Source organism: Anomaloglossus baeobatrachus, chromosome 5, assembly GCF_048569485.1.
Source record: "Anomaloglossus baeobatrachus isolate aAnoBae1 chromosome 5, aAnoBae1.hap1, whole genome shotgun sequence".
Taxonomy (NCBI): domain Eukaryota; kingdom Metazoa; phylum Chordata; class Amphibia; order Anura; family Aromobatidae; genus Anomaloglossus; species Anomaloglossus baeobatrachus.
This window is the reverse complement of record NC_134357.1, coordinates 254,009,181-254,033,994: the sequence shown is the minus strand read 5'-3', so window position 1 is coordinate 254,033,994 and position 24,814 is coordinate 254,009,181. Positions and strand designations below refer to the sequence as shown.

Sequence of the window (24,814 nt, the reverse complement as noted above, 5' to 3'; positions counted from 1 at the left end):
ATACAAAAGTTGTAACACTTCTAATTAATTAATTACTGTCTGAATGTATCCATAAAAAAATATTGTCTGTGATTTTTTGAGATGTCGCAGATAAAGTAAAAACCTCATTTCTTTCTAGACACATGATCTATATGGACTATAACAAATGGTTATATAGGACAATAGGACCTGTATACATAGAGCAGGAATGCCCCCTCCCTAAATGCTGTGTTACTATCATGGTGACTCAGCACACATCCCTTCCTATATAAATAAGTGTCTCAGAGGCACAAAGCAGTCACTTCAGTGATTCAAGAAAGATCTGTGAGAAGAAGATACCTTCACCATAACAAGTAAGAGAAGAAATGGTCTTTATGTTGTCAATTACTTTTTGATTTCTAGCATTACTAAGGGCAGGTTCAGAAGAATGGCAACGTTCAGGATCTGAAAAAGGGCTGAATTTTCCCCGGAACAGTGCCACTTACCTTTAATGGCTGTGTCTGGAATCACACTTCAGTCCTATTTACTGTAGCTGCAATGCAATTTACAATGCATAGACAAGAGTGGCACTGTTTTTGGAAAAACTAATATCTGTTGCTGTGCTCATTATCAAGATAGCTTCTATCATATGGTTCCCATTTTTTAATATCTTCTTCCACGCCCAGTTTGCCACTGGCATCCTAGTCAATGAATCGGTGCTAATACTACTATAAATTGAATGAAGCTAGGAAGTTGACTCAGTTATAGTTCACACAGAGACCAAGAAGCTCTTCCATTGCTATTTGTTGTTTTTTTGTATTTGTATGTTGTTGTTTTTTGTTTAGTGATGAGTGAGCATGCTCAGCACTGCTCGTTACTCAATCGAGCATTGGGGTGCTAATGTTCTCGTGGAGCTCAGACGAGTATCACGGTGCTCAGATGTTTCGTCCGTGAAACCACAACCACAAAGCACAGGCTTGCTTCACTCCATGATGTGTGCAGATCCCCCAAAAAGAGCCATTCGCAGTCTGTGTATGGTTCTCCTGGGGGTTAAAGTGCACCAATCACCAGGATTTTCGTATGTAACCTAAAGCCAGTGCTATACTGGCACTATCAGGCTGATTCTATACATATTTTTAGTGGTCAGCTCGGATGTTTTAGGTTTTGAAATACAAGAAAGTAAAGTTTATAAAATCATCAGCTTCTTGAGTGACAGCAGCTGAGGATCAGATAATATCTGGGGGGGTATTCATACTTATCCCCTCTACCTGTTAGAATTAGCAGAAGTATTATACAATCAATGTAACTTTTCTCTTCCAGGACCTGTGGTGAGGTCATACCCATGTGATCAGAAGGGGCGGGGCCTCAGCCAACAAAGCAGATATTAGGAAGCAACACTTTCCCCTTCTGGTCACAGGGGTATGACCTCACCACAAGTCCTGGAAGAGAAAAGTTACATCAATTGTATAGTACTTATGCTAATTCTAACAGGGGAAGGGGATAACTCTGAAGACCCCCCAGATATTATTTGATCCTCAGCTGCTGTCACTCAAGCAGCTGCCAATTTTATAAACTTTACTTTATTGGCTTTCAAAATCTAAACATCCGAGCTGACAACTACAGGTATGTATAGAATCAGCCTGATAGTACCAGTATAGCACTGGATTTAAGTTATATACAAAAATCCTGGTGATTGGTTCCCTTTAACACAATGCTCTTGGATGTAGTGTGACAAAAATAAAAATACAAAATAATACCCCTGTACTGCCTTCAGTTGAAAATGCTTTGTTTATAGCTGGGTGTGGGTGAAGACCAGAGCAGGCCAAACATTGACTTTCCATAATGCATGTTACTATAACAGGGAGATACAGAGGGATAGGATGGTACAGGGCTCCAAGTCTGACCCTACAACCAGGGACCCTGAGCTGTCCCTTAGCCTAACAATAGACTTAGTGGTAGTCAGGGTCAAGCCTCCAAAGTGACCCTGTCTTCTTTCCATGCCCTAACAACTGTGTCCCCACCACCCAGGGATAGACCCGGACGGAGTCCAAATAACCACCAACACAGTACAACAGACGGGGGTAACAAATAACCTCATATACAATAAAAACTTATACTAGGAACAATCAAGGAAATATGGGTGAGAAATAATAAGGGAAAGGAGGTAGAACAAAAACACTCAACTTTCACAAACTACAGCAGAACAGAAACCATCACACCTTCTGCTTCCTGGGTATTGTGCTGGTTATTCTATCCAGTTAGGATCTAGCCTGGGAGCAGAGACGACATGGTGGTTGCTGCTGTGCTGTCTGCTGCGGTTTGTGCAAGTTAAAGGGAACCAATCACCAGGATTTTCGTATATAAGCTAAAGCCAGTGCTATACTGGCACTGTCAGGCTGATTCTATACATACCATTAGTGGTCAGCTCGGGTGTTTAGGTTTTCAAATCCAAGAAAGTGAAGTTTATAAAATCAGCAGCTTCTTGAGTGACAGCAGCTGATGATCAGATAATAACTGGGTGGGTATTCATATGGATTCCTGCCCCTCTGCCTGGTGTTCCTCCCGCTCTCTGTTCTCTATGGTAAGTATTATACAAACTATTCACTTTTTGAAGGACCTGTGTGAGGTCATACCCATGTGACCTGGTATCTAGCTTTGTTGGCTGAGGCCAGCTCCTTCTGGTCACATGGGTATGACCTCACCTCAGGTCCTTCAAAAAAGGGAATCGTTTGTATAATACTTACCATAGAGAACAGTGAGAGGGATGAACAACAGGCAGAGGGGCGGGAATCCATATGAATACCCACCCAGTTATTATCTGATCATCAGCTGCTGTCACTCAAGAAGCTGCTGAATTTATAAACTTCACTTTCTTGGATTTGAAAACCTAAACACCCGAGCTGACCACTAATGGTATGTATAGAATCAGCCTGATAGTGCCAGCATAGCACTGGCTTTAGCTTATATACGAAAATCCTGGTGATTGGTTCCAGGGTCTGACTGGGGTGACTGGGGCCCACCAGGGGAAATAACTCTAGGGGCCCACCCTACAGCTACATGCAAATATCAAATATATATTAGCTGCTATGCCTGTTATAGTGGAGCGCTGACTGTAAAGCACAGGCGGCCCCTGCACATCTCCTGTGCACACACAATAACTAATGTACAATTACAGTAGTAAGGGGGGATCTTTGGTGATAAGTGATCACCGATCCACAGGTTCGGTAGGTGATAACTTATTGATCGGTGGAACCAGACCAGTGGAATCCACGCCGATCAAAGAATGAGGAACTTTTATCCCTGACAGGACACTTATATGCCCTTTATACAATGCAGCGGCAGGTGGGATGTGTGACCGCAGCTCCATTCATCCTCTGTGGGGTGGGGTGTGGTGTGTGACCGCAGCTCCATTCATCCTCTGTGGGGTGGGGTGTGGTGTGTGACCGCAGCTCCATTCATCCTCTGTGGGGTGGGGTGTGGTGTGTGACCGCAGCTCCATTCATCCTCTGTGGGGTGGGGTGTGTGACCGCAGCTCCTTTCATCCTCTTTGTGGCGGTCAGATAAAACCAAGCCCAGCGCTCACAGACACTGAGGGAATGAATGGATCAGGGGTCGAGTCGGACACGAGCTCCAGTGTAATGGGGATAAAAGTTGCACAATTTGCAGATCAGTTCGGGTCCCAGCAATCAGACCCCACTAATGAATAAGTTATCACATGCTTAGGCCATGTTCACACTGTCAGTATTTTGTCAGTATCTTACATCAGTATTTGTAGCCAAAATCAGTAGTGGGTGAAAAATGCTGAAGCGGTGTCCATCTTTCTATTATACTTTTCCTCTGATTTTACTGCTCCTGGTTTTGGCTTTAAATACTGAGGTAAAAAACTCCCCAAATACTGTGTGCATGTGGCCTTAGTAAAGGAGATTACTTGTTTTCACTGGAGAACCTCTGTAAGTGCATATTTGCTGCAGTGCAATAGTCACAGGACAGCGAGGGGTTAAACGTTTAAATATTTAAACTATTGGACATAAAGAATCTTCCCCATAATGATATCAGAGCGAAAAATTGACCTCCATACACAACACAATCCACTATACCAAGACCAATAATATCACATACAAGGGGGAAATACCGCCACACCGTGACCAGACAACATATTACCTCCACATACTGTAGTGACCGAATACAATCACATACAAGAGAGAAATACCTCCACACCATGAACAGATAACATATTACCAATACATAGTGATCAAACACAACCACATACAAGGGATAAATACCGTAACACCGTGACCAGACAACATATTACCACCACACAGTGACCGAATACAATCACATACAAGAGAGAAATACCACCACACCGTGACTAGACCACATATTACCACCAAACAGTGACCAAATACAACCACATACAAGAGAGAAATACCGCCACACCATGAGCAGATAACCTATTACCAATACATAGTGATCAAACACAACCACATACAAGGGATAAATACCGTCACACCGTGACCAGACAATATATTACCATCACATAGTGACCGAATACAATCACATACAAGAGAGAAATACCACCACACCATGACCAGATAACATATTAACCATACATAGTGATCAAACACAACCACATACAAGAGAGTAATACTGCCACACCACAATTGGACCACATAGTAAACAAATATTACCACATACATGGGAGAAATACCACAACACTATGACCAGACTACCAAATAATACTACATACAAGAGACAAATACCATCAAACCATGACAAGACCACATATTACTAGTACACAGTGACAAATACTGCAATAAATGATCATGAATAAAAACCACAATACTAATAACATTAATATTACCATCAGTGCCATTATACACAGGAGCTCTGTATATAGTGTCAGAGTACAGGTAATACAGTGATCACCGGTGACTTTATATACAGGAGATCTATATATAGGTAATGAAGTGATCACCAGTGACATTATACACAGGAGCTCAGTATACAGTGTATATTGTGTGTACATGTAACACACTGACTTATCAGTGATGTCTCTAGCTGAGGTTATTCATCTTCGCTTTTCCTCTTCATCCGGTGCTGACCGCCATCACTTCTTCCTGCCCTGACACAACTCTGCAGAAAATAACATGGTCACTGTGACGACATGGACTCTCATTGGTTAAAGTTTCTTAACATTCAGCCAGACGTATTGTTCTTTTGTGTATTACCTCATGTTTGCTTAGCTATTGTTTCTCCAGACCCTTCCAGTAATCATTGTAATGTAGTTGTGTATTGCTAATGTGATTACCTTAGTAGCCATTTTCTGTCGGTGACTTGCAGATTCCATGTAGATATCCTCAGTCTTCCTACCCACATCATTTAAATGAACATTGTCCATGCAGCTTGAAATTCCTCCAATGGGAAAAGCAATCTTGTCCAACCAATCCGATGAGGACGCAGTGTATCCAAGTGGAAGGCTGTGGCTATAAAAGGGATTTCTTTAAGTCACCAGGTTGTTGATGGATGTGCATGATCCAGTCTAAGCTCCTAGGAGCTGGCTAGAGGATCAGGATACCTTGTGGCTTGAATCTAGGGACTTCGGTTCCGATTGGAGACCATATCCATAGTCTAGGGATTTCGACTCTGGCTGCCAGGATTATATCATCATACCAGAGACTACTTAAGGAGGAAACCCAGGTTGGCACAAATCGGTCACCTGGTACAGACTTTGCAGACCTCAGCTAGCTTCCGAAATCTGGCGTTATTCCAGTCATGGTGGGTGCCTGCTGAAAGCGGGGTGCTGCTGGATTGGAGTAATTAGCCCTGAAACATCTGAGGCATGGACATTCTAAATCCCTGGTGAGCCAGCTGAAGGGTGAGACTCTGTTGCCTGTTACATTTGTGTGTTTTGCTGGTTATGTGTTATGTGCCGTTAATATTTTGGGGACCCAATAAAGTCTAATTATTGTGGTTCCCTCACCCTGTGTTGTCTGAGTAGTGTTCCGCCCATGGTTAAGGAGGTCGTGCGTTCATTTGGGATGAGCCCTGAGCCACGCTGTCTTTCTAAAGGCGGCGGAGTCAGCGGATGAGAGCACCCACTGAGCCCCGTGTCTCCACAGTCACCTATAGCTGATCACTGTCTCACAGGGCACATTCAACACATTTTCCCCGATTTCTACACTACATCAGACTTTTGTTCCCCCCATGGAAGACAATATCCTCAAAATTAACATATTACAGCACTAATAATCTCCCCTAATTTGCCCCTACTGTAATTATGCCCCACGTGCCACCATAAACTAATAATGTATGTCCCTCATCCTGGCCCCTTTTATTTAATAATATCTGGGGGAACAAGTGGAATCAGAAGGGTTGTTAATTGCTTCCTGCACAAAATATCCCCCCACACTGCTCCTCTCCAAAATAGGGCCACAGAGTGCCCTTTCCATAATGTACCCCCAAAACTTGCCCTTTCTATAATATCTCTCTGCATAAATTCCCCCACTCCTTATTATACTATGCTGCCTGTCACAATCACCTTTTTAATTGCCTCATATTGATCCTCATTTCCCCATAAAGTCCCCACTGCCCCATAATGTCACTTGTAAAGTAATACCGCTCCTCCCCCACCAAGGCCCCCTCATCTCAAATTACCATATATACTCGAGTATAAGCCGACCCGAGTATAAACCAAGGCCTCTAATATAACCACAAAAAACTGAAACTTATTGGCTCAAGTATAAGCCTAGGGTGGGAAATGCAGCAGCTACTGGTAAATTTCAGAAATAAAAATAGACCCTAATAAAATGTAATGTGCTCCCTTGTAGTAATGTGCCCATCCTTGTGCAGTGTATAAATGGGCCCCCCCATCCTTATGCAGTGTAGCAATGGTCCCCCCATCCTTGTCCCGTGTAGCAATGCTCCCCCCATCCTTGTGCCGTGTAGGAACGGGTCCCTCATCCTTGTGCCGTATAGGAACGGATCCCCCATCCTTGTGCCGTGTAGGAACGGGTCCCCCATCCTTGTGCCGTGTAGGAACGGGTCCTCATCTTTGTGCCATGTAGGAACGGGTCCCCCATCCTTGTGCAGTGTAGCAATGGTCCCCCCCATCCTTGTGCCGTGTATGAATGGGCACCTGTCCTTGTGCACTGTATTAATGGGCCCCCATCCTTGTGCACTGTATGAATGAGCCCTCCATCCTTGTGCACTGTATGAATGGGCCCCCCATCCTTGTGCACTGTATGAATGGGCCCCCCATCCTTGTGCACTGTATGAATGGGCCTCCCATGCTTGTGCACTGTAGCAATGTGCCCCCCATCCTTGTGCAGTGTATGAATGGGCCCCGCTATCCTTGTGCCGTGTATGAATGGGCCCCCCTCATCCTTGTGCACTGTATAAATGGGCCCCCCATCCTTGTGCCGTGTACGAATGGGCCCCCCATCCTTGTGCAGTGTATGAATGAGCCCCCATCCTTGTGCAGTGTATGAATGGGCCCCCTTATCCTTGTGCAGTGTATGAATGGGCCCCCTATCCTTGTGCCGTGTATGAATGGGCTCCCATCCTTGTGCAGTGTATGAATGGGCCCCCCTATCCTTTGGTAATGTCCTCCCTCATTCCAGTCCCCTTCCTGTCCCCTATTATGCCGTTGTACACACACACACACACACACACACACGTTATTCTCACCTGTCCTGCGTTCCTGCGGTGTCCTTACTTTATCAGTCCACAGGCTCATAGACCCCTCCATGATCTCGTCCGATGCATGGAACCACTGCCGCAGGAAGCCATCATGGCTTTACTGCAGTTAAATGCTTTGCGGCACCGTAAAGTATTTAACTGCCGTAAAGCCATGAAGTCACCTGCAGTGGTGGCTCCGTGCATCGGACAGGATCACCGAGGGGGTCTGTGTTTTGTGGTCTGGAAAAAGCAGCTGGAGGCACCGCGGGGAACGAGGAGGAGAGGTGAGAATATATAAAAAAAAATTTCTTCGGCTCCTCCTGAGCGCTTACCTGCAGCCCTGTGCATCCTCTTCTCTGCTGCATCGGTGGCAATGTGATGACGGCCGCTGTGTTGGTGCGGGGCTGAGCAGCTTCTCCGCCTCAGTCCTGACACCGGCCGCACTGTTCAGATGTACGCGCGTCTGAAAGATGCACGTACATTTGAATAGCGGCGCGGTCTCCAGGACAGGTCTGGGACTTCCGCAGTGCAGGACCTACGGTGATATCACATGACTGTTATGTCACCACAGGTCCTTCTGCAGCCGCGGAAACTGCAGCGATAGTACGGAACTTGTGCTATCACTGCAGTTTGTGATTGAAAGGCTGTTGGGACCTCAGAGCGTGGGAGGAGGCCCATCAGAGTGTGGGGGCCCTGCCCAGTCTGCCGCACATAATGCCGGCCCCGAGAAACTGGTGGTCCCGAGGTGCTATACACTGCCCCACACTATATAAGGCACACGGGCCCACTGAGGGCCAGACCGACCCTGATTGGTTCCCTTTAAGTGTTTTTGTTCTACCTCCTGTCCCTTATTATTCCTCACCTGTATTTCCTTGATTGTCCCTAGTGTAGGTTTGTAGTGTGTATGAGGTTTTTTGTTACCCCCGTCTGTTATTCTGTGTTGGTGGTTTGTTGGGCTCCATCCGGGTCAATCGACTGGGTGGTGGGGACACAGTGTTTAGGGCCTGAACAGTAGACAGGGTCATATTGGTGGCTCGACCCTAACTACCACTAAGTCTACCATCGGGATAAGGGACAGCTCAGCCTATTAGCTATCCCCCCCGTATTCCATTGTTACAGTTACTCATGTTGAGCTCAGCGTCTGACCAGCTCAAATCAAGTAACAAGCATTTGAGCATTTTACTGCTCACTCATCATCATGTAAGATTAATCTCTATAGTTTGGTCATCTAAGATATGAAGGAATCTGCACATGGGCAGTGTTTGGTATTTGCCTCTTCACAAATCCTGCGTAATACCGGTCATGCTATGATAACAAAATCATTTCTTTTCTTTTTTCCTTCTCTTCTCTGTAGTGGCTGGATACACACTGACCTATTTCCCCGTTAGAGGTGAGGAATAATTTATATGATTTAAAAAAACAAAAGAGAAAGTTTCTCACGGCAACGATCTATGGGGATCAATGCCGTTCTATGATCCGCAGATGAATGCTGTAGATGCAGGGAATACGGTCACACCAGCAGAGTTCTGAATATGACCAGATTCCTCGTTTCTTACAGGAAGTTATTGCATTTTATACAGTCATCATTTCGGGTGTAGCAAAGAGATAATATAAAAATTTGAGCATCTTATTGGTTGTATTAGCATTTTACTACTGGTTGTATTTCAATCTTCTATATACTTGGATATTAATTTCAGCTAACATGCTTCTAGGTCACATCTCATACCTTGATTACCATAGTGTGGGCATACTGCTATGGAGGGGTGTATATGTATATGTATTTTATCTATGAAAAATGAGCATTGTATTCCTTCTCAGTGGAAACTTAGACAGAGTATTTGCTCGAAGGTCAAGGCGTGGAGAAAAAGTCTTCTTAGATATTTGAATGTACACCCATTCATTGTATTCAAAATATCAACAGAAACCCATTGTGTTTAAAAGCACCATGCCCAAGACAAGATTAATGCCGGTGTTGTGTTATATTCAAAAATGAATGCCACATCACAAGTTTTATAAACTTCTAATAGGAAAATTTTCCTTCATATTACATTCTATTTAGGTTTTCCACAGGGGCTTTTTCTATCATAGAAAGTAATGCGGGCGTCACACGACACGATAAATCGTGCGATATTTCGGCGGGGTCACGTCGTAAGTGACGCACATCCGGCATCGCTTGATATATCGTGACATCTATGAACGAGCAGAAATACTCACCTTCTTGTTCATCACTGACACGTCGTTCGTTTTCTAAAAACCGCACGTCTTGTTGTTCATCGTTCCCGGGGCAGCACACTTCGCTCCGTGTGACACCCCGGGAACGATGAACTGCAGCTTACCTGCGTCCCGCCGGCAATGCTGAAGGAAGGAGGTGGGCGGGATGTTTATAATACCGCTCCACTAATGGTTGTAATAAGCAGGAGCAGGGCCGCCACTAGGAATTTCAAGGCCTCATACTGGCAAAAGTTTCGGGCCCTTTGGAGACTCCACCAAGACTCCACCTCAGCATCACCTCCACCTCTCAAACCTTCCATAATCTCACCGCCACTCTTGGAAAAACACACACAGTCAAGCTATAGAAAATTAATAATACACCCCAGGGGCGTACATAGAAATCATGGGGCATGGCAGAATTTCTAATTCCCCCCCCCCCCAAAAAAAAAAAAATAAATAAAAATAAATAATAATATTCGGCTGGGTTACAGTAGAGCATACTTCACAACTTTACAGCCCTTACCAAGTAATTTTCCTCCTACTGAAGCACCTAGATTCCCCTTTCATTGCAGCAATAAAGTGTGATGGCAACAAAAGTGCCCCACAAATACTGTATGATACCCCTCAGTAAATTCTACCACAGTACCCTCCACACATACAGTATGATGACCCTACTATAATCCCCTTCAAGTACCCCAACAATGAATGGTGACTCCAACACAGTAAGATCCCCAACTGTGACACCCACACAGCCATCCATGCAGTATAATGGGCCTTCATATAGTATAATGGCCCCTAGTATCCCTCCAAATAGCATAATGGCCCCCACACAACCCTCCGCACAGTATGACGGACAACACAAACCTTCACACTTTATAATTGTTTGCACACAGTATAATGGCCCTCATATAACTCTAGATAAAGTATAAAGGCTCCCTCATAGCCCTACAAATGTTATGATGGCCTCACAAAGCCTTCCATATAGTATAAAAAGCCTCACATTGTCATCCATATAGTAATGGGCCTCACATAGTCTTCCATATAGTAAAATGCTTCCCGATAGTCCTCCATACAAAATGGGCCCCTCATAATCCTCCATATCATCTAATGCACCCCATAGTCCTCCATATACTATAATACACTCCTCATATTCCTCCATATAGTATTATACTGCCCTGTCTAGTATTATGCAGCCATCACATAGCATTATGCAGCACCACATAGCATTATGCAACCCCACATAGCATTATACAGCCCCACATAGTATTATACACAACCACATAGTACTATGTGACCCACATAGCATTATACACTCCCACATAGTATTATACACCCCCATATAGAATTATACACTCCCACATAGTATTATGCACCCCCACATAGTATTTTGCACCCCCACATAGTATTATACACCCCCACATAGTATTATGCACCCACCACATAGTATTATGCACCCACCACATAGTAGTATGCACCCCCCACATAGCATTATGCGCCCTCACATAGCATTATGCAATCCCAAATAGTATTATACACCCCCCACATAGTATTATACACTCCCCACATAGTATTATATACCCCGACATAGCATTATGCGTTCCCTTTGCGTACTGAATAAATACATATACATACTCGCCTCTCCTTGTTCCCTCGCCGCTGATCCTCATTCGCTCGCTGTGTCTGTGCTCTGCACATCTCAACATATGGTGCGCAGTGGTGACGTCACCGATGTGCTGAGTCGTCAGAGCACAAACACAGTGGGACAATGATGAGAGGGAACGCTGCGCTCTGTCTCATCATTGCTTTCAACTGTGATGCCGATATATTTGAAAGTGTGATCCTGGGCAGTGTGTCCAATGCCGGTGCTGACACCACGGGCAGCCGCCGCCGGGCCCCCCCCAGCTCACGGTCGCTATAGCCGTAGCTGAAGCGACACTGCCGGGGCCCTCTGCTGTGGCTGTGATTGGGGCCTGGTGAAGAGGGAAGCCTGGCCAAGGCTAGGGGCTTAACAAAGCTTAGTAATTACCCTGGACCTGGCCGGGCCCCCCTCTTCACCGGGCACCATACACCGGTCACCATACACCGGTCATGGTTGTAATGCCCTGATGGTGGCCCTGAGTAGGAGTGAAAAGTTATCATTTTATACTTTGCTTTTTTCAGGAAGAGCTGAGTCTATCAGACTCTTGCTAGCTGATCAGGGGGCTTCATGGACTGATAATGAAGTACAGATGGGAGACTGGTTCTCTGGGAAAAGTGACATAAAGAAGCAAGCGGTGAGATTCTTTCTATGACCTGTAAACTGCATCTTTCCTGTGTTAAAATTTAAAAGGACAGTGCAGAATAAATGTTCAAACCAAGTACAGGTGCTCCTGCATCATCTCGGGGCTAATCATTTAAATACTCCTTCCCACCTGCTTGTTTCCCCTAATCTCAACACCCCCTTCTTTGTCAGTTTTGGCTTCATAGCAGCAGAGAAGGGCGGAGATAGATGGAAAACAAGCAGGAGGGAAGGTTTATGTATATTATTAGCTTCGCCATGATCCACCGAGTGCTTTTACTTGTTTGAACACTCATCCTGTGCTGACAGTCCCTTTATTTCTTGGGACTGAATTAAAATTTTCATTTGTTTATAAGAGTTAAAATTTGAAATACACAAAACACATGCATATATGTGACGCCCTGGACTAGCCAGGTAGTCACAGGTAGACCCCCGCACTACATCTGTCCCCTAAAAAGGAGTCATCAGCCAACCACAAAAACCCTAGTCACCTCCCTCAGTGCTTCATGGACACATCAGGGGGGCGGAGCCAGGCAGTTGGCACGCCCACCAAGGAGTTCAGAGGGTCTGAGGAAGGAAACACAGCAGTTCGGTTGTCAGTTCAGTTCTGAGAGGAGTTTGAGTGTTGAGGAGTGGAGGAAGTCAGGCCTGTGGGACAAGTCTGCAACTAACTGACAGGTGTGAGGGTCGTAGCCCAAACACCTTGGCTAGGAGGCAAGCAGTGGCCTCAGCCTGCAGGAGCCAGGAAGACGGCTCGGTGGAACCGTGGTGGACCGGGACAGGGTAGTGGCCCGCTGGTACCGACCCAGGAAACCAACTCGGAAACCGGAGCCCACAGGGGGGTACTCAGACCCTGAAACTGAGTTAATTCACTGATTGCGGTCTGGACTATAGGTCTTTTCTCACCCAAGTCCCGACTGAAGATAACAGCCCACTGAGGGGGATAGAAAGCCACCGCACAGGCAGAGAGATCCCACGGGCCAGCGTCTGCGGGCAAACGGGCTCTCCCGAAATATACACAGCCGGGGAGCGGACTCCTGTCGCTGAAGTGCAGTCAGTCTACATCTACACAACACGGTGCAGGAGAAAGTCAGAGACCACCATCCGGGTGGGGGACCCGACCACAGCCGGCTGCGGGCACCGACCACCATCAACTTGGTTTACCAGTGACTTGTGTGTGTCAATAACAGTGAGTACAACAGTGCCCTCTGGCCGCACACATTGCCCTGCACCGCCCAGCTATCCCCAATGGGTCCCGGGGCCACCACCCCTGCCCACGGAGGGGTTAACACCTTGCTGCATCACCATCTGCCCCGGGTGCCCAGTAACCGCAGCGGTGGTGCCCACCTTCACCACAACCCGTGGATGGCGTCACGAACTCAAACACGGCTCCGGCCGTACACCTACCTACCACCCCCCTAAGTAGTGGCAGCACCCTTTCAGAGCGAAGTGACCCCGGGTCCGGAGATGTTTGAACCACTGCCCTCACCCACCCACGGCAGTGACCGTGATACACAGTCATATACACTGACACACAGACACATTAAAGGTATTTGTAACATAGAGAAGCTGGCAGCAAGCCTCGCTCACCTCTCTACAGCAGGCATGTGGCTGTGCAGGGCACCCTTCGTGACAGCCATCACTTTAGTAGACATAGCCGAGCAGAGTGCACTGTGGGTCCATGTCTGCTAGTAGAGATGGCACTGCACCTTTAGTTTTACTTGTGTGCCAGCCCAGTCGCGCCACTGCTAGCAGACATGGCCGCACAGTGCATTATGCACAGCCATGTCTACTAAATTGATGGCCATCAAGTGTGCCGCTCCAGCAGCGAATCAAACCGCTCGAATCTGTGGGCAATGTCCGTTTGTGGCTCGAAGGTCTCCGGACCCGGGGGCTTGGGGCCACACTCTAAAGTAAAAGGGCATATTTACAAGGAGATGATAGTTCGTGACGCCACCCGTGGAGTGCGGTAATTGGGAGTACCGCCGCTGCCGTTATTGGGGTACCCGGTGTGAGGGAATGGGGCAGCAAGGGGTCATTACCCTCCACGGGTAGGTGTATGCCCCAGGGCTCTGGAAGGTGATACTGGGTGCCGTGACAGGGAGATCACTCATGTACTCACTCATCCAATAAGCAGACGCTGACAACCAGGTAAACCAAGTCTCTAGGTGCCGCTGCCTCTCAAGGGGAGCTTGTCCATGTCCCGTCCCCTGCAGTGTTGCCTGGTGATCCGTGACCTGCCTCCTGGCACAAAGTTTAAATTCACTGTAGTGGCCCGGTAGTCTGGAACTTGCCGGGCCCCGCTCCCCACTGTGGCTAAGTGTGGGAGCCTGCTCTCAGGGCTGACGCTTGGGATTTCAGTGGGCTGCGTATGTGGAAGGCCCTATCCCCCTCGTTGCGCTGGTGCCCCAATTCTGGAGCTAGTGGGAACAGTCCATAAAGGCTCCGCTCTCCGCAGGTTAATTGCCGGGTTGCCTGAAGCTTCTCCCCAACCTAGGGTCCGTGTACCCCGCCGTGCCTTCGGTCCCAGACTGGTGATAGGACCAGGCTGCTGACCATTCACTCAACAGGTCCAGGCACCTTGCCTCAATCCCCTGCAACCGGGGGTCCGACTCCTCTAGATCCAGACCACCACCTGCAACTTAGACATCTACTCTGGGGAGCCACTGCTCCCTGCTTCCTCCACTTCACTTCTCTTTACTTCAATTCACTCTCCTGACCCTCCCTTCCTGACCCCTAGGTGGGCAACCCTATTCCTCTTACGCCGCCCACTGGTGTGTCTGGTGGGTGTGGTGCAGGGTGTTCCTATAATTTGATTTGCTGTTGGAGGCAGCACTGCAAGATTGGGACCCAGAACCATGAGGGATTTGAATACTGCACTAAGGGAAAAGAGCATGCAGTACCCTGTGACGACTTGATAGTCCAAGGTTGTCACACAAGCAGCGCACAGAAGAAGAAACAAGTGGTCCTGTACTGTTGCTGGGGAAGCGGCCGGGGGGGGCATTTGCCCCTCTGCCGTTAGGCCCCGCACACGCCTGGTGTTCACTACCAAAAGTATAACACTTTTCTACAGATCCTGCTGATCATAGTAAATTTATGTTCCGTGAACTCATAAGCTCCCCCTATTGGACACTGTAGGGAAATAGACCTTTATCATTTCAATCCATTGCTCTGTGAAGGGAGGCAGACGATTTTCTCTATCAGAAAACATAGCTCTGACCCTATTGACAATGTTATATAAAATGCATCATCACACAATTAAAATTATTTTTTTTTTAATTATTGAATGGAAATAAAATAAACAAACAGATTAGACCTGGCTTTGGATATTTTGGGTTACGGGCACGTCAGGTGGCTATTTCTTTTGCCGCTGTTGTTACTTACCCTGTTTAGTTTCATTTATAAATACTTAATGTTCTGTTCAGGTTTTTGGACAACTACCTCAACTTCAGCATGGAGACTTTGTTCTGTATCAGAGCAACGCCATCCTGAGATACCTGGGCCGCATATATGGTGAGAATTCAGTGTCCACTGCACATTGTATTCTAGAGCTTGATATCTGTTATATATACCTGCATGTACATTATCTATCATGTTCTTATTATTCACAAAGGTCTCAGCGGCAGCAGCAATCAGGAGACTGCGCTTATCGACATGGTGAATGATGGCGTGGAGGACTTGAGACTGAAATATGGTCGTCTGATATTCACTGAATATGTAAGTGTAACACAGGTTTTCAGTAGCCAGGTCTTCACCCATCTGACATTGCTTATTATCAGGGACGTAATGATAGCAATCATAGAGATCGTAGCCGGCTCCTCCCTGTCACAGAGGAGCTGTGCTGTTCAGTGGCAGACTACGAGGCCGCTATGGGACCCATGAGTCAGAGGGGCTCGCTGCCAGCGGAGGCACTGGGCCCCCTCGTCCGCAGGACATCGCCTGTCATCACACAAAGTTAATGATGAAGGATGGAGCGGAGCGCTCTGCTCCATCCTTCATCATTATACCCCTGTGCCTGCGCTCGACGTCTCAGTGCAGCAGAGCGTGGTGACGTCATTACTGCATACCTGCTGTGCTCATACTTCAGAGCACGGGACACTGAACAGAGCAGCAGGGGAACGAGGAGAGGTGAGGAATTGTTTACTTTTTTTTAAATAAGTGAGTACATGGTGGCCAGAAGCCTATGGGAGTGCATTAAATGGTATGGGAGCTGCATAATACAATATGAAGGACACCTTATACATGAACTATGGGGGTGCATTATAATACGTGGAGGTCTGTGGGGTGCATTAAATGGTATGAGGGGTGCATAATATAATATGGAGTACTATGGGACTACATTACAAAACATGGAGGACTATGGGGCTGCATTAAATGATATGGGGGCACAATAATATAATATGGAGGGCTATGGGGCTGCATGATAAAACATGGAGGACTATGGGGCTGCATTAAATGGTAAGGGGACTGGATAATATAATATGGAGGACTATGGGGCTGCATTAAATGGTATGGGGTTGGCATAATATAATATGGAGGATTATGGTGCTGCATTAAATGGTATGGGGCTGCATTATAATATATGGAGGACTAGGGGGTGCATTATAACATATGGAAAGCTATGGGGTGAATTATAATACATGGACTATGGGAGGTGCATTATAATAATTGGAGGACTATGGGGGTGCATTATTCTACATGGAGGACTATGGGGGTGCATACTAATATATGAAGGCTTATGTGGGACCCATTATACTACATGTAAGGGCGCCATTATAGTATTTGGAAACCTATATACAAGGGGTATAAAGATAAAAGCATGGCATGTGAAAGTTTTGTGCTGGGAGAAAAAGGCTCTTTCCCTCAGTACCCAGCTTTCCCATGCTCTTCTATACATCTTTCCCTTAGCGCCCAGCTTTCCCATGCTCTGATATCAGAGAGAAAGATGTATATCAGAGCCTGGGAAAGCTGCATGCTGAGGGAAAGATGTATAGAAGAGCATGGGGAAGGTGCATGCTGAGGACAAGATGGATATCAGAACATAGGAAAGCTAAGTGGTGATAGAAAGAGGGATTTCAGATCATGGGAAACATGAGTTCTGAGGGAAAGAGCCAAGTGTCAGTGACACTATCCCATGCCCTAAGTGTCAGCGTAATTATCCCATACCCTGAGTGTCAGTGTATGATTGGGGGGAGGTCCAGGTTCAAACTCTGCATCGGGGCCCATCAAACTCTAGTTTCGCCACTGCTTATCACTAGTGATAGACAAGTGTGCTCTGCACTGCTAGGTACTCTATGGACTTTTACTGTGCTCGAGATGCTCGATACTTGGTCGAGTATTCTGCTGTTCAGATGCCATGTTTGAGTCTCCACCCTGCCTTTTTCCAAGCTTATTATCAGCCTGTAAACATGCAGGGGTTGCCTGCCAATCATGGTACTGCCATATGTATTCACAGGCCCTCTTCTACATCTCTTGCTGCATGTACAATCTCTCCTTGGAATTCTAGATAGTCCTTGCAATAAGTGTATAGGCTGTACCTGGGTAGGATGTTGAATCTTTTTACAGTTGAAAAAAAATGTATTCACAGGCCCTCCTCTGCGTCTCTTGCTGACTATATACTAGTCCCTTCTACTTTTTGGCAACCCTTGCACTTAAGCCCGCTTTACACGGTACAATATATCTTACGATGTATCGGCGGGGTCACGTCGTAAGTGACGCACATCCGGCATCGTAAGGTACATTGTACTGTGTGACAGGTACGTGCGATTGCGATTGAATGTTAAAACGTTCATCGCATGCACATCGTTCATTTCTCTAGAATTGAACGTCAGATTGTTCATCGTACCCGGGGTAGCACACATAGCAGTGTGTGACACCCCGGGAATGATGAACAGATCTTACCTGCCTCCTGCGGCTCCCGGCCAGCTATGCGGAAGGAGGAGGTGGGCGGGATGTTTACGTCCTGCTCAGCTCCGCCCCTCCGCTTCGATTGGCCGGCTGCTGCGTGACGTCGATGTGACTCCGAACGTCCCTCCCACTCCAGGAAGTGGACGTTCGCCGCCCACAGCGAGGTCGTATGGAAGGTAAGTATGTGTGACGGGGGTTAATCGTTTGTGCGGCACGTTCAACAAATTGAACGTGCCGCACATACGATGGGGGCAGTTACGATCGCATACAACATCGTATGCGAAATTGCAACGTGTAAAGCAGGCTTTAGTGCATATGCTTTACCAGTCTAGAAGTCCCACTCCTTAAAAATGGGAAAAAATAATGTCGGAGGCCCTCTTCTATGTGTGTTCCAGGGGTATTGCAGTTCCTCCTTCTAATTTTTGGCAGCCCTTGCACTTAGTGCATAGCCTTTAGGAGTGTAGCAGTCCCAATAGTGTAGCAGTCCCTCCTTTATGTCTAATACAGGGTGTACCAGAGTCCCTCTTCCTTCTAATTTTGACAGTTCTTGCATTGTCCGCCCATGCTTTGTGAGCCTCAAATCCCTCCTTCATTAATTAAACAGGATGTGTCCGACCATGTTACACACAATGCATGGCCAGATAAGATAGTCAAATGTTAAAATTACATTTACCAGTGACTAACGGCAGGTGTAGTTTTATTTCCTCCTATACAACATATGTCACACTCTGGCCTGTGGGTGAAATGTGGCCCGCAGGCTGATTTTATTTGGTGCATGATGCTATTCTCTATGGATGACTATCTGGAGGCCCATTATTCTGTGTGGAGGCACTTTTTTTTTTTTTTGTGTGTATTTGAGTTTGACATCCCTGCCCTATACTATGTCATCTACTGTAGTCAAAGGCGAAGTGGAAATACAGTCAGTGATGTCTCGGCTATTAAGGCTACATGGTTGCATTTTTGCAGCTTTTACGGCAAGATTTTGATGAATTTGTTGCAAATTCAAATCTGATTTTACAGTCCCAGAAAAAGCGATGAAATTTCATAAAGCTAAGGAACACAATTGTTTGTTTTGCCTGACTGAAATGGGAAACTGTTGCATTTTTGAAAGAGCGCTAAGTGTAAATATAGCCAAAGGGGTGGAGAAGGCAGTTTTTTTCTCTAGTTAAATTTGTCTGAGAAACATGGCATTATACAGGAAAAAATGTTTCCTAATATTTTGTTGGATAAAATCTATTTCATTGTTGGTTTTGTATGTTTCATTGCCAGTTCGTTAAAGTGAAGTAATGCTAACATGGGTGTCAGAGATGCGTCCTGGCATCATCATCCCCATGCTTTTCCAACTCAATTGCATCCATTTCAGTGATTTCCAGGCCCTCATCAGACCTACTGGGGGTCTGCCTGAAAAATGCTTGAGTTTCCATTATGCTCATTACTCAAGAGGAGCACCTGAGCATTACACATTGTGTGTTCGCCCATCACTACTTATTACCATATCAATATGTCATCTACTGTATGTCTATCCTGAGACAACATCTGAAAAAACTAGAGGGCTAAAAAAATCTCAAGAGCCTCCATAACAGGATACCTCCCAACCATTCCAGATTCAGCGGGACTGTCCTGATTTGAGGGCTCTCTCCCACAGTCCCGCTGTTCACAACTCTTGTCCCGACTCCTCCTCTCAGTGCAGTGAATAAATTAACTTAAGATTATCAGTGCATAAATTAAATTCTCATCTGCCCTGGTTTACCAGAGGTTGGCTAGAGTTCATAAACTTGTGAGCACTTTATCCATAGGCAGCAGCTCTACCATTGAGACACTTCCTGCACTGAGAGGGATAGGAGGATTTGGTAATATTGACCTGTATTGCAGGCACAGAATCCAGAAGCAAATTATTCAGCTACAGGGAGATATTGATAGATATACACTACATCTCCATGTAGCTGAAGGAAGAAGTCAGATTCTTTTGTTCCCATAAAACTACTATAAAGAAATAAGAAAAAAATGGCAAAAATATGAATTTATTTTATGCCACCCCCTTGGAATCAAAGCAGCAACTATCAAACACAAAACAGCAGCTTTAGCTGTTGAGCCACCTGGTTTGATGTTGTCAGAGGAAGGATTTTACAAAGATGAACCTGCAATGCAGCCTCTGATTACACAGGACATAGAGTTGTACAGAGCAGCATCTCTGTGTCCTGTATTATAGCAGGGGAGGGAAAAAATCAGTTTCTTTTAATAAAATTGCTAAAAATAATTAAAAAAAATTAGAATAATATAATTTTTATTGCACTATTTTATAAAATATTAAACATCACAAATCAGCAAATAACATGAACATATTTGGTGTTCCTGTAAACGTAATGCCCTGAACAAAACAGCAATCAGACTATTTAAAGGGTTCGGTAAATGGTGAAAAAAATGGCACAATTGATTATTTTTCTCTGTTAAAACCCATAAAAAATGTAATAAAAATATCACTGAGGCCGAGTTCACACGTAGCGTAAATACTGCATTTTTTTCTGCAGGTATTAGCACCACACAACGCAATAACGATCCTCTCTGATTATTGTGTGTTTGCTGCTTTTATTATGCACTTTCCCCGATATTTAATTCATGTTTGGTGCAGATGTGGATCTAGGTTTTTAATGATTTTTTTTAATACTACAGAAAAGCTTTGAATCTGCATTTAAAAATAAAACGGCCCTTTTTTTGCTTGCGTTTTTGTCAGGTTCCACAAAGAAACCTATAGAGAAAAAAAACACCAAAACTGCACAGTTCTGAGGAGTCTTTAGACGCACCAACAGCGGAGATTTCATAACATCACATCCACTTTTCTTGGACATTTAGTCCGTGTTCACATGTAGTGTAAATGCCGGGTTTTCTGTTGCTTTTTTGCACATAAATTCTGCTGCGTGTAATTGTCCAAGCAAAGTGGATGTGATTTCATGGCTAGGGGCATGACCAACATTTGCCGCATGCCTATTCCCTCTTTCTGTTCTTCAAACGTTGGGAGGTATGATAGTAGACTGATACTTGTTTAGTCGTAGGAGACTTTATATTCAGGATTTCCACACTGACAAAAACACCAGGGAGATTGCTTACACACTCAGTTCTGTATTCTTCTACCGTTGTCATGTTCTGCTACTTCTCCTGGGACTGTATCTATGGGACTCCCAATAGTGCATGTTCTACAGCTGCTATACTGTAAAGTACATGTATCCTGCGGAATACATGTTTCATATGCACAAAAACACTGATCTTTATTTTGCAGGAGACGGGTAAGGAGAAATACATAAAGGATCTGCCCAATCATCTGTCAGCATTCGAAAGGATACTTTCTAACAATTCCAATGGAACCAAGTTTCTGGTTGGAGATAAGGTAAATATATTTAAAGGAGGTGATGAACTGGGCTATTCCCAATAAGTTGCTGTGTTTATTGTCGGTCACAAGGATAGCAATGCTGGACAGTCGGAGGAGGGATTTTTAAGGAGCAATAGTGAGTACTGGAGACATAATTAGGCTCAGTGATTTCCAGTGTCAAGAGTCTTTGTGTAACTAAATTCTTACCTAACCATTTATTGATTGCTATGTTTATAAGACAAGATCACTTTACATGCACAAAGACAGCGGTAATGGAGACAGGGGGGAGCAGCAGGGTCGACTAAGCTTACCTGAAGGCCCCTTTCACACATCCGTGTCTCCGGTACGTGTGACGTCTGTTTTCACAGTACCAGGGACACGGGCACACGTAGACCCTTTAAAATGAATGGATTTGTGCACATCTGTGTGTTTTCCTATGGACTCTGTGTCCTTGTGGGGCATATGTGTGTCCATGTGCTCCACACATAGACATGTCCATTTTTCTCCAGCAGCACAGGTGTTACAGGGACCGCACGGACTGCGCACTGATGTGATCCGTGTGACATCAGTGTGACACATACCGGAGAAAACCACATGTCTGTGAAGTAAATTGAATATCTATACTCACTTTCTCCAGCCCTAGTGTCTCTGCCGCTGCTGTCGCTTGCATCCAACCCCCATTCATTATATTCTGCTCATTGCATATTCACTGCACCTCGGACCGGAAGCAGCAGCAGTGGGGAGCCAGCAGGGCCGGAGACCGCAGAGCAGAAGACATCAGCACCACGGACAGCAGCGCCAGGTACCGGTGAGCATAAAGTTCCTGTTCCCCATGTGTTATCATGGATAGTACACGGGGAACACTCATGTTCCAAAATCACGACACGCGGAGGGCTATACGCACCTTTTACACGTCCGTGCAAAACGTGTGTGGTTTTTCACATATGTGTGAAAGAGGCCTAAGAGATAGCAATCAAGGCGGGAAGGCAATGGAGACAAGGGGGGCAGTAGGGTACAGGAGGAATAAGCTTACCTTAAAGAGATTGGCCACTACTTTTACATCGATGGCCTATCCTTATGGTATGTCATCAATGTCTGATTTGCCTGGGTCCTGCACCCCGATACCCCCGCAGGTCAGCTGTTCTCGTTCCTGGAAGCCGCAACAGGCAGGTAGAAATGCTCCATTCTGGAGATGCTAGTCAACTGATAGCGGCCGGGTAATGCACCGCCGCCTCCCATTCAAATCAGTAGGAGTTAGATATGCAGTACCCAACCGTGACCACTAACAGAAAATGCGGCAGCTCTGGAACAGAGCATTTCTGGCTGCCTGCTGCTACCGTCGGGACCAAAAACAGCAGCGAGGGTGCAGGACCTCGGACTCTGGCCAATCAGACATTGATGAGCTATTCTAATGATAGACCATCAATTTTAAAGTAGTGGACAACCTCTTTAAGAGATAACAGTAAAGGTGGGAAGGTAATTGTATTTAAGAAGCTGGAGGTCTCAGCTTGTGTGAGGTGTATTGATAATTAATGTTATCTCTCATTTTTATTACAGATCTTGTTCGCTGACTACAACCTGTTGGACACCCTTCATGTTCATCTTGACCTAGATCCAAAATGTTTAGCCTCATTCCCTCTGCTTTCTGCCTATGCAGAGCGTATTGCCTCCCGGCCAAAACTCAGCCAGTACTTGAAATCTGAGAAGCGTAATAAGAGACCCATCACCCCGAAACACAAATAATCCTCACATTAAAACTGTAAAATACACATTCCTGTAGAAGATGGCTGTAAAGTCTTTGTATTGCTAAATCTAAATTAAAATGTTTTATGCTTTCAAGTTGAAACAAGTGTTTACTATTCTTTCTTTATAATTCTTTTCCTATTATGTAAAACCATAGTAAACTGGTGCACGACAAAGAGTATTGATGAAACATTGCATCAATTTAATTGTTAGTGTAGAACCCCATGGGGCAGGTGTTTCAACCTACTCGTTGCCGGGCCGGGGGTGCAGGTCCTCTGCGTTATTACTAGGTGGCTTGGCCCGGTTCCATTGCCCTGATGCATACAGGGTGGAAGATAGGAGGGTGGCAGGGAGGATGGAGATAGTAGTTGGAGGTTTAGGAAAGTCTTTTAAAGTGATCGTGATGCCACCTGTGGTACGCGGACACGGATGGGGCCGCTGCTGCAGGGTCTCTCTACAGGGCAGATGTTAAGTGCAGCAGGATGGTGTCGCTCCCCACAGGCGGAGCGAGATTACCCCAGGGAGGATGGCGGAGGACGAGGGTGGTGGTAGTCCTCGCTGGCCCTGCAGTGCTGGGCGTCGGCGCCGGTTAAAGGAGGGGTGTACCGCCCCCTTGCGATCAGCCGAGCTGCTTCAGCTCAAATCCGGATCCGTGGTGGCTCGAGGGGTCTCCGGACCCAGGGGTCGCGTGGCCACTGAATTACAAGAAGGGGGGAGATATGTACAGGGTGTTTTTGGAAAGTTCGTGACGCCACCCACGGTGCGTGGTAATGTGAGGGACCACCGCTGCCGTTGGGGAGCCCAGTGACGATGGTGTGGCAACCTGATGTTTAACTCCTCCGTGGGTAGGGGGTTTGTGTCCCGGGGCCCGTTGATGGTTGGGATGGTATTTGGGTGCCGTGGGGGATAGGAACAGGGGCCTTCAATGTACTCACTCAGTCCTGGAATAACTACACCGACAGCTTGTAAACCAGAATTCTGGGCACCACTGCAGCCTGCGGGGAGCATGCTTGGATCCATGCCCTTGGTGTTGCTGTTAGCCTGTGGCCCTGTCCTTGGCACCTTCATCTCTGTTGGACCCGTGGGTAAAAAAGTCTTCGGGTCCCGCTCACCCGTATGGCTAACGAAGTGAGCTTGCTCTCAGGGCTCACAAGTAGGATTTCTTTGGACTGTAGTGGGAAAGTCCTATCCCATCGATGCGCTAGTACCCCGATTTTGGAGCGGGTTGAAGTCTTCACTCCGGTCGGATAAATTACCGGAACGCATGAAGCTAGTTTCCAGCCTGGGGTCCACGTACCCCATCATGCCCTGGCCCCAGCCCGGTGATAGCTCAAGGCCGCCGGCTGCCCTCCTCAGCAGTCCTTGCCCCTTGACACTGTCCCCTGTGACCGGGGTCCAGCTCCTACCAGGCCCAGACCAACAATCTGCCACCTAGTACTCAGGAGCCCTGCTCTGAGACCTCTCCCTCCCAGAAAGTCACTTCACCTCCTTCACTCTCCACTGTCTGAACTCAACTGCTCAACTGTCACTTTCCTCACTCTCCCCTCACCAACCCCCCATGTGGGCGGCCCTATTCCCTTCAGGCCCCCCAATGGTGTGTCTGGTAGGTTAAAGTGGTAAGTGTTCCTAGGATTTTGATTGGCTAAGCTGTTAGCAACACCAAAGGACCAGGATCC

The 24,814-nt window shown here is 46.3% G+C and overlaps 1 protein-coding gene across 1 annotated transcript; it reads left to right on the top strand.

Moving 5' to 3' along the window:
* Positions 1 to 253: 253 nt before the first annotated feature.
* LOC142309923 (glutathione S-transferase P 1-like) lies at positions 254 to 23,199 on the top strand. The gene is made up of 7 exons (XM_075347390.1): positions 254 to 332; positions 8,990 to 9,025; positions 12,007 to 12,119; positions 15,550 to 15,637; positions 15,738 to 15,841; positions 21,306 to 21,413; positions 22,953 to 23,199. Coding segments are annotated over exons 1-7 (636 nt in total). The 5' UTR covers positions 254 to 331; the 3' UTR covers positions 23,139 to 23,199.
* Positions 23,200 to 24,814: the final 1,615 nt, after the last annotated feature.

Excerpts from the sequence above, each read along its gene's own strand:
- LOC142309923 (XM_075347390.1), top strand. Across the intron at positions 9,026-12,006 it reads GACCTATTTCCCCGTTAGAG|GAAGAGCTGAGTCTATCAGA; the intron begins GTGAGGAATAAT and ends TGCTTTTTTCAG. Across the intron at positions 15,638-15,737 it reads ATACCTGGGCCGCATATATG|GTCTCAGCGGCAGCAGCAAT; the intron begins GTGAGAATTCAG and ends TTATTCACAAAG.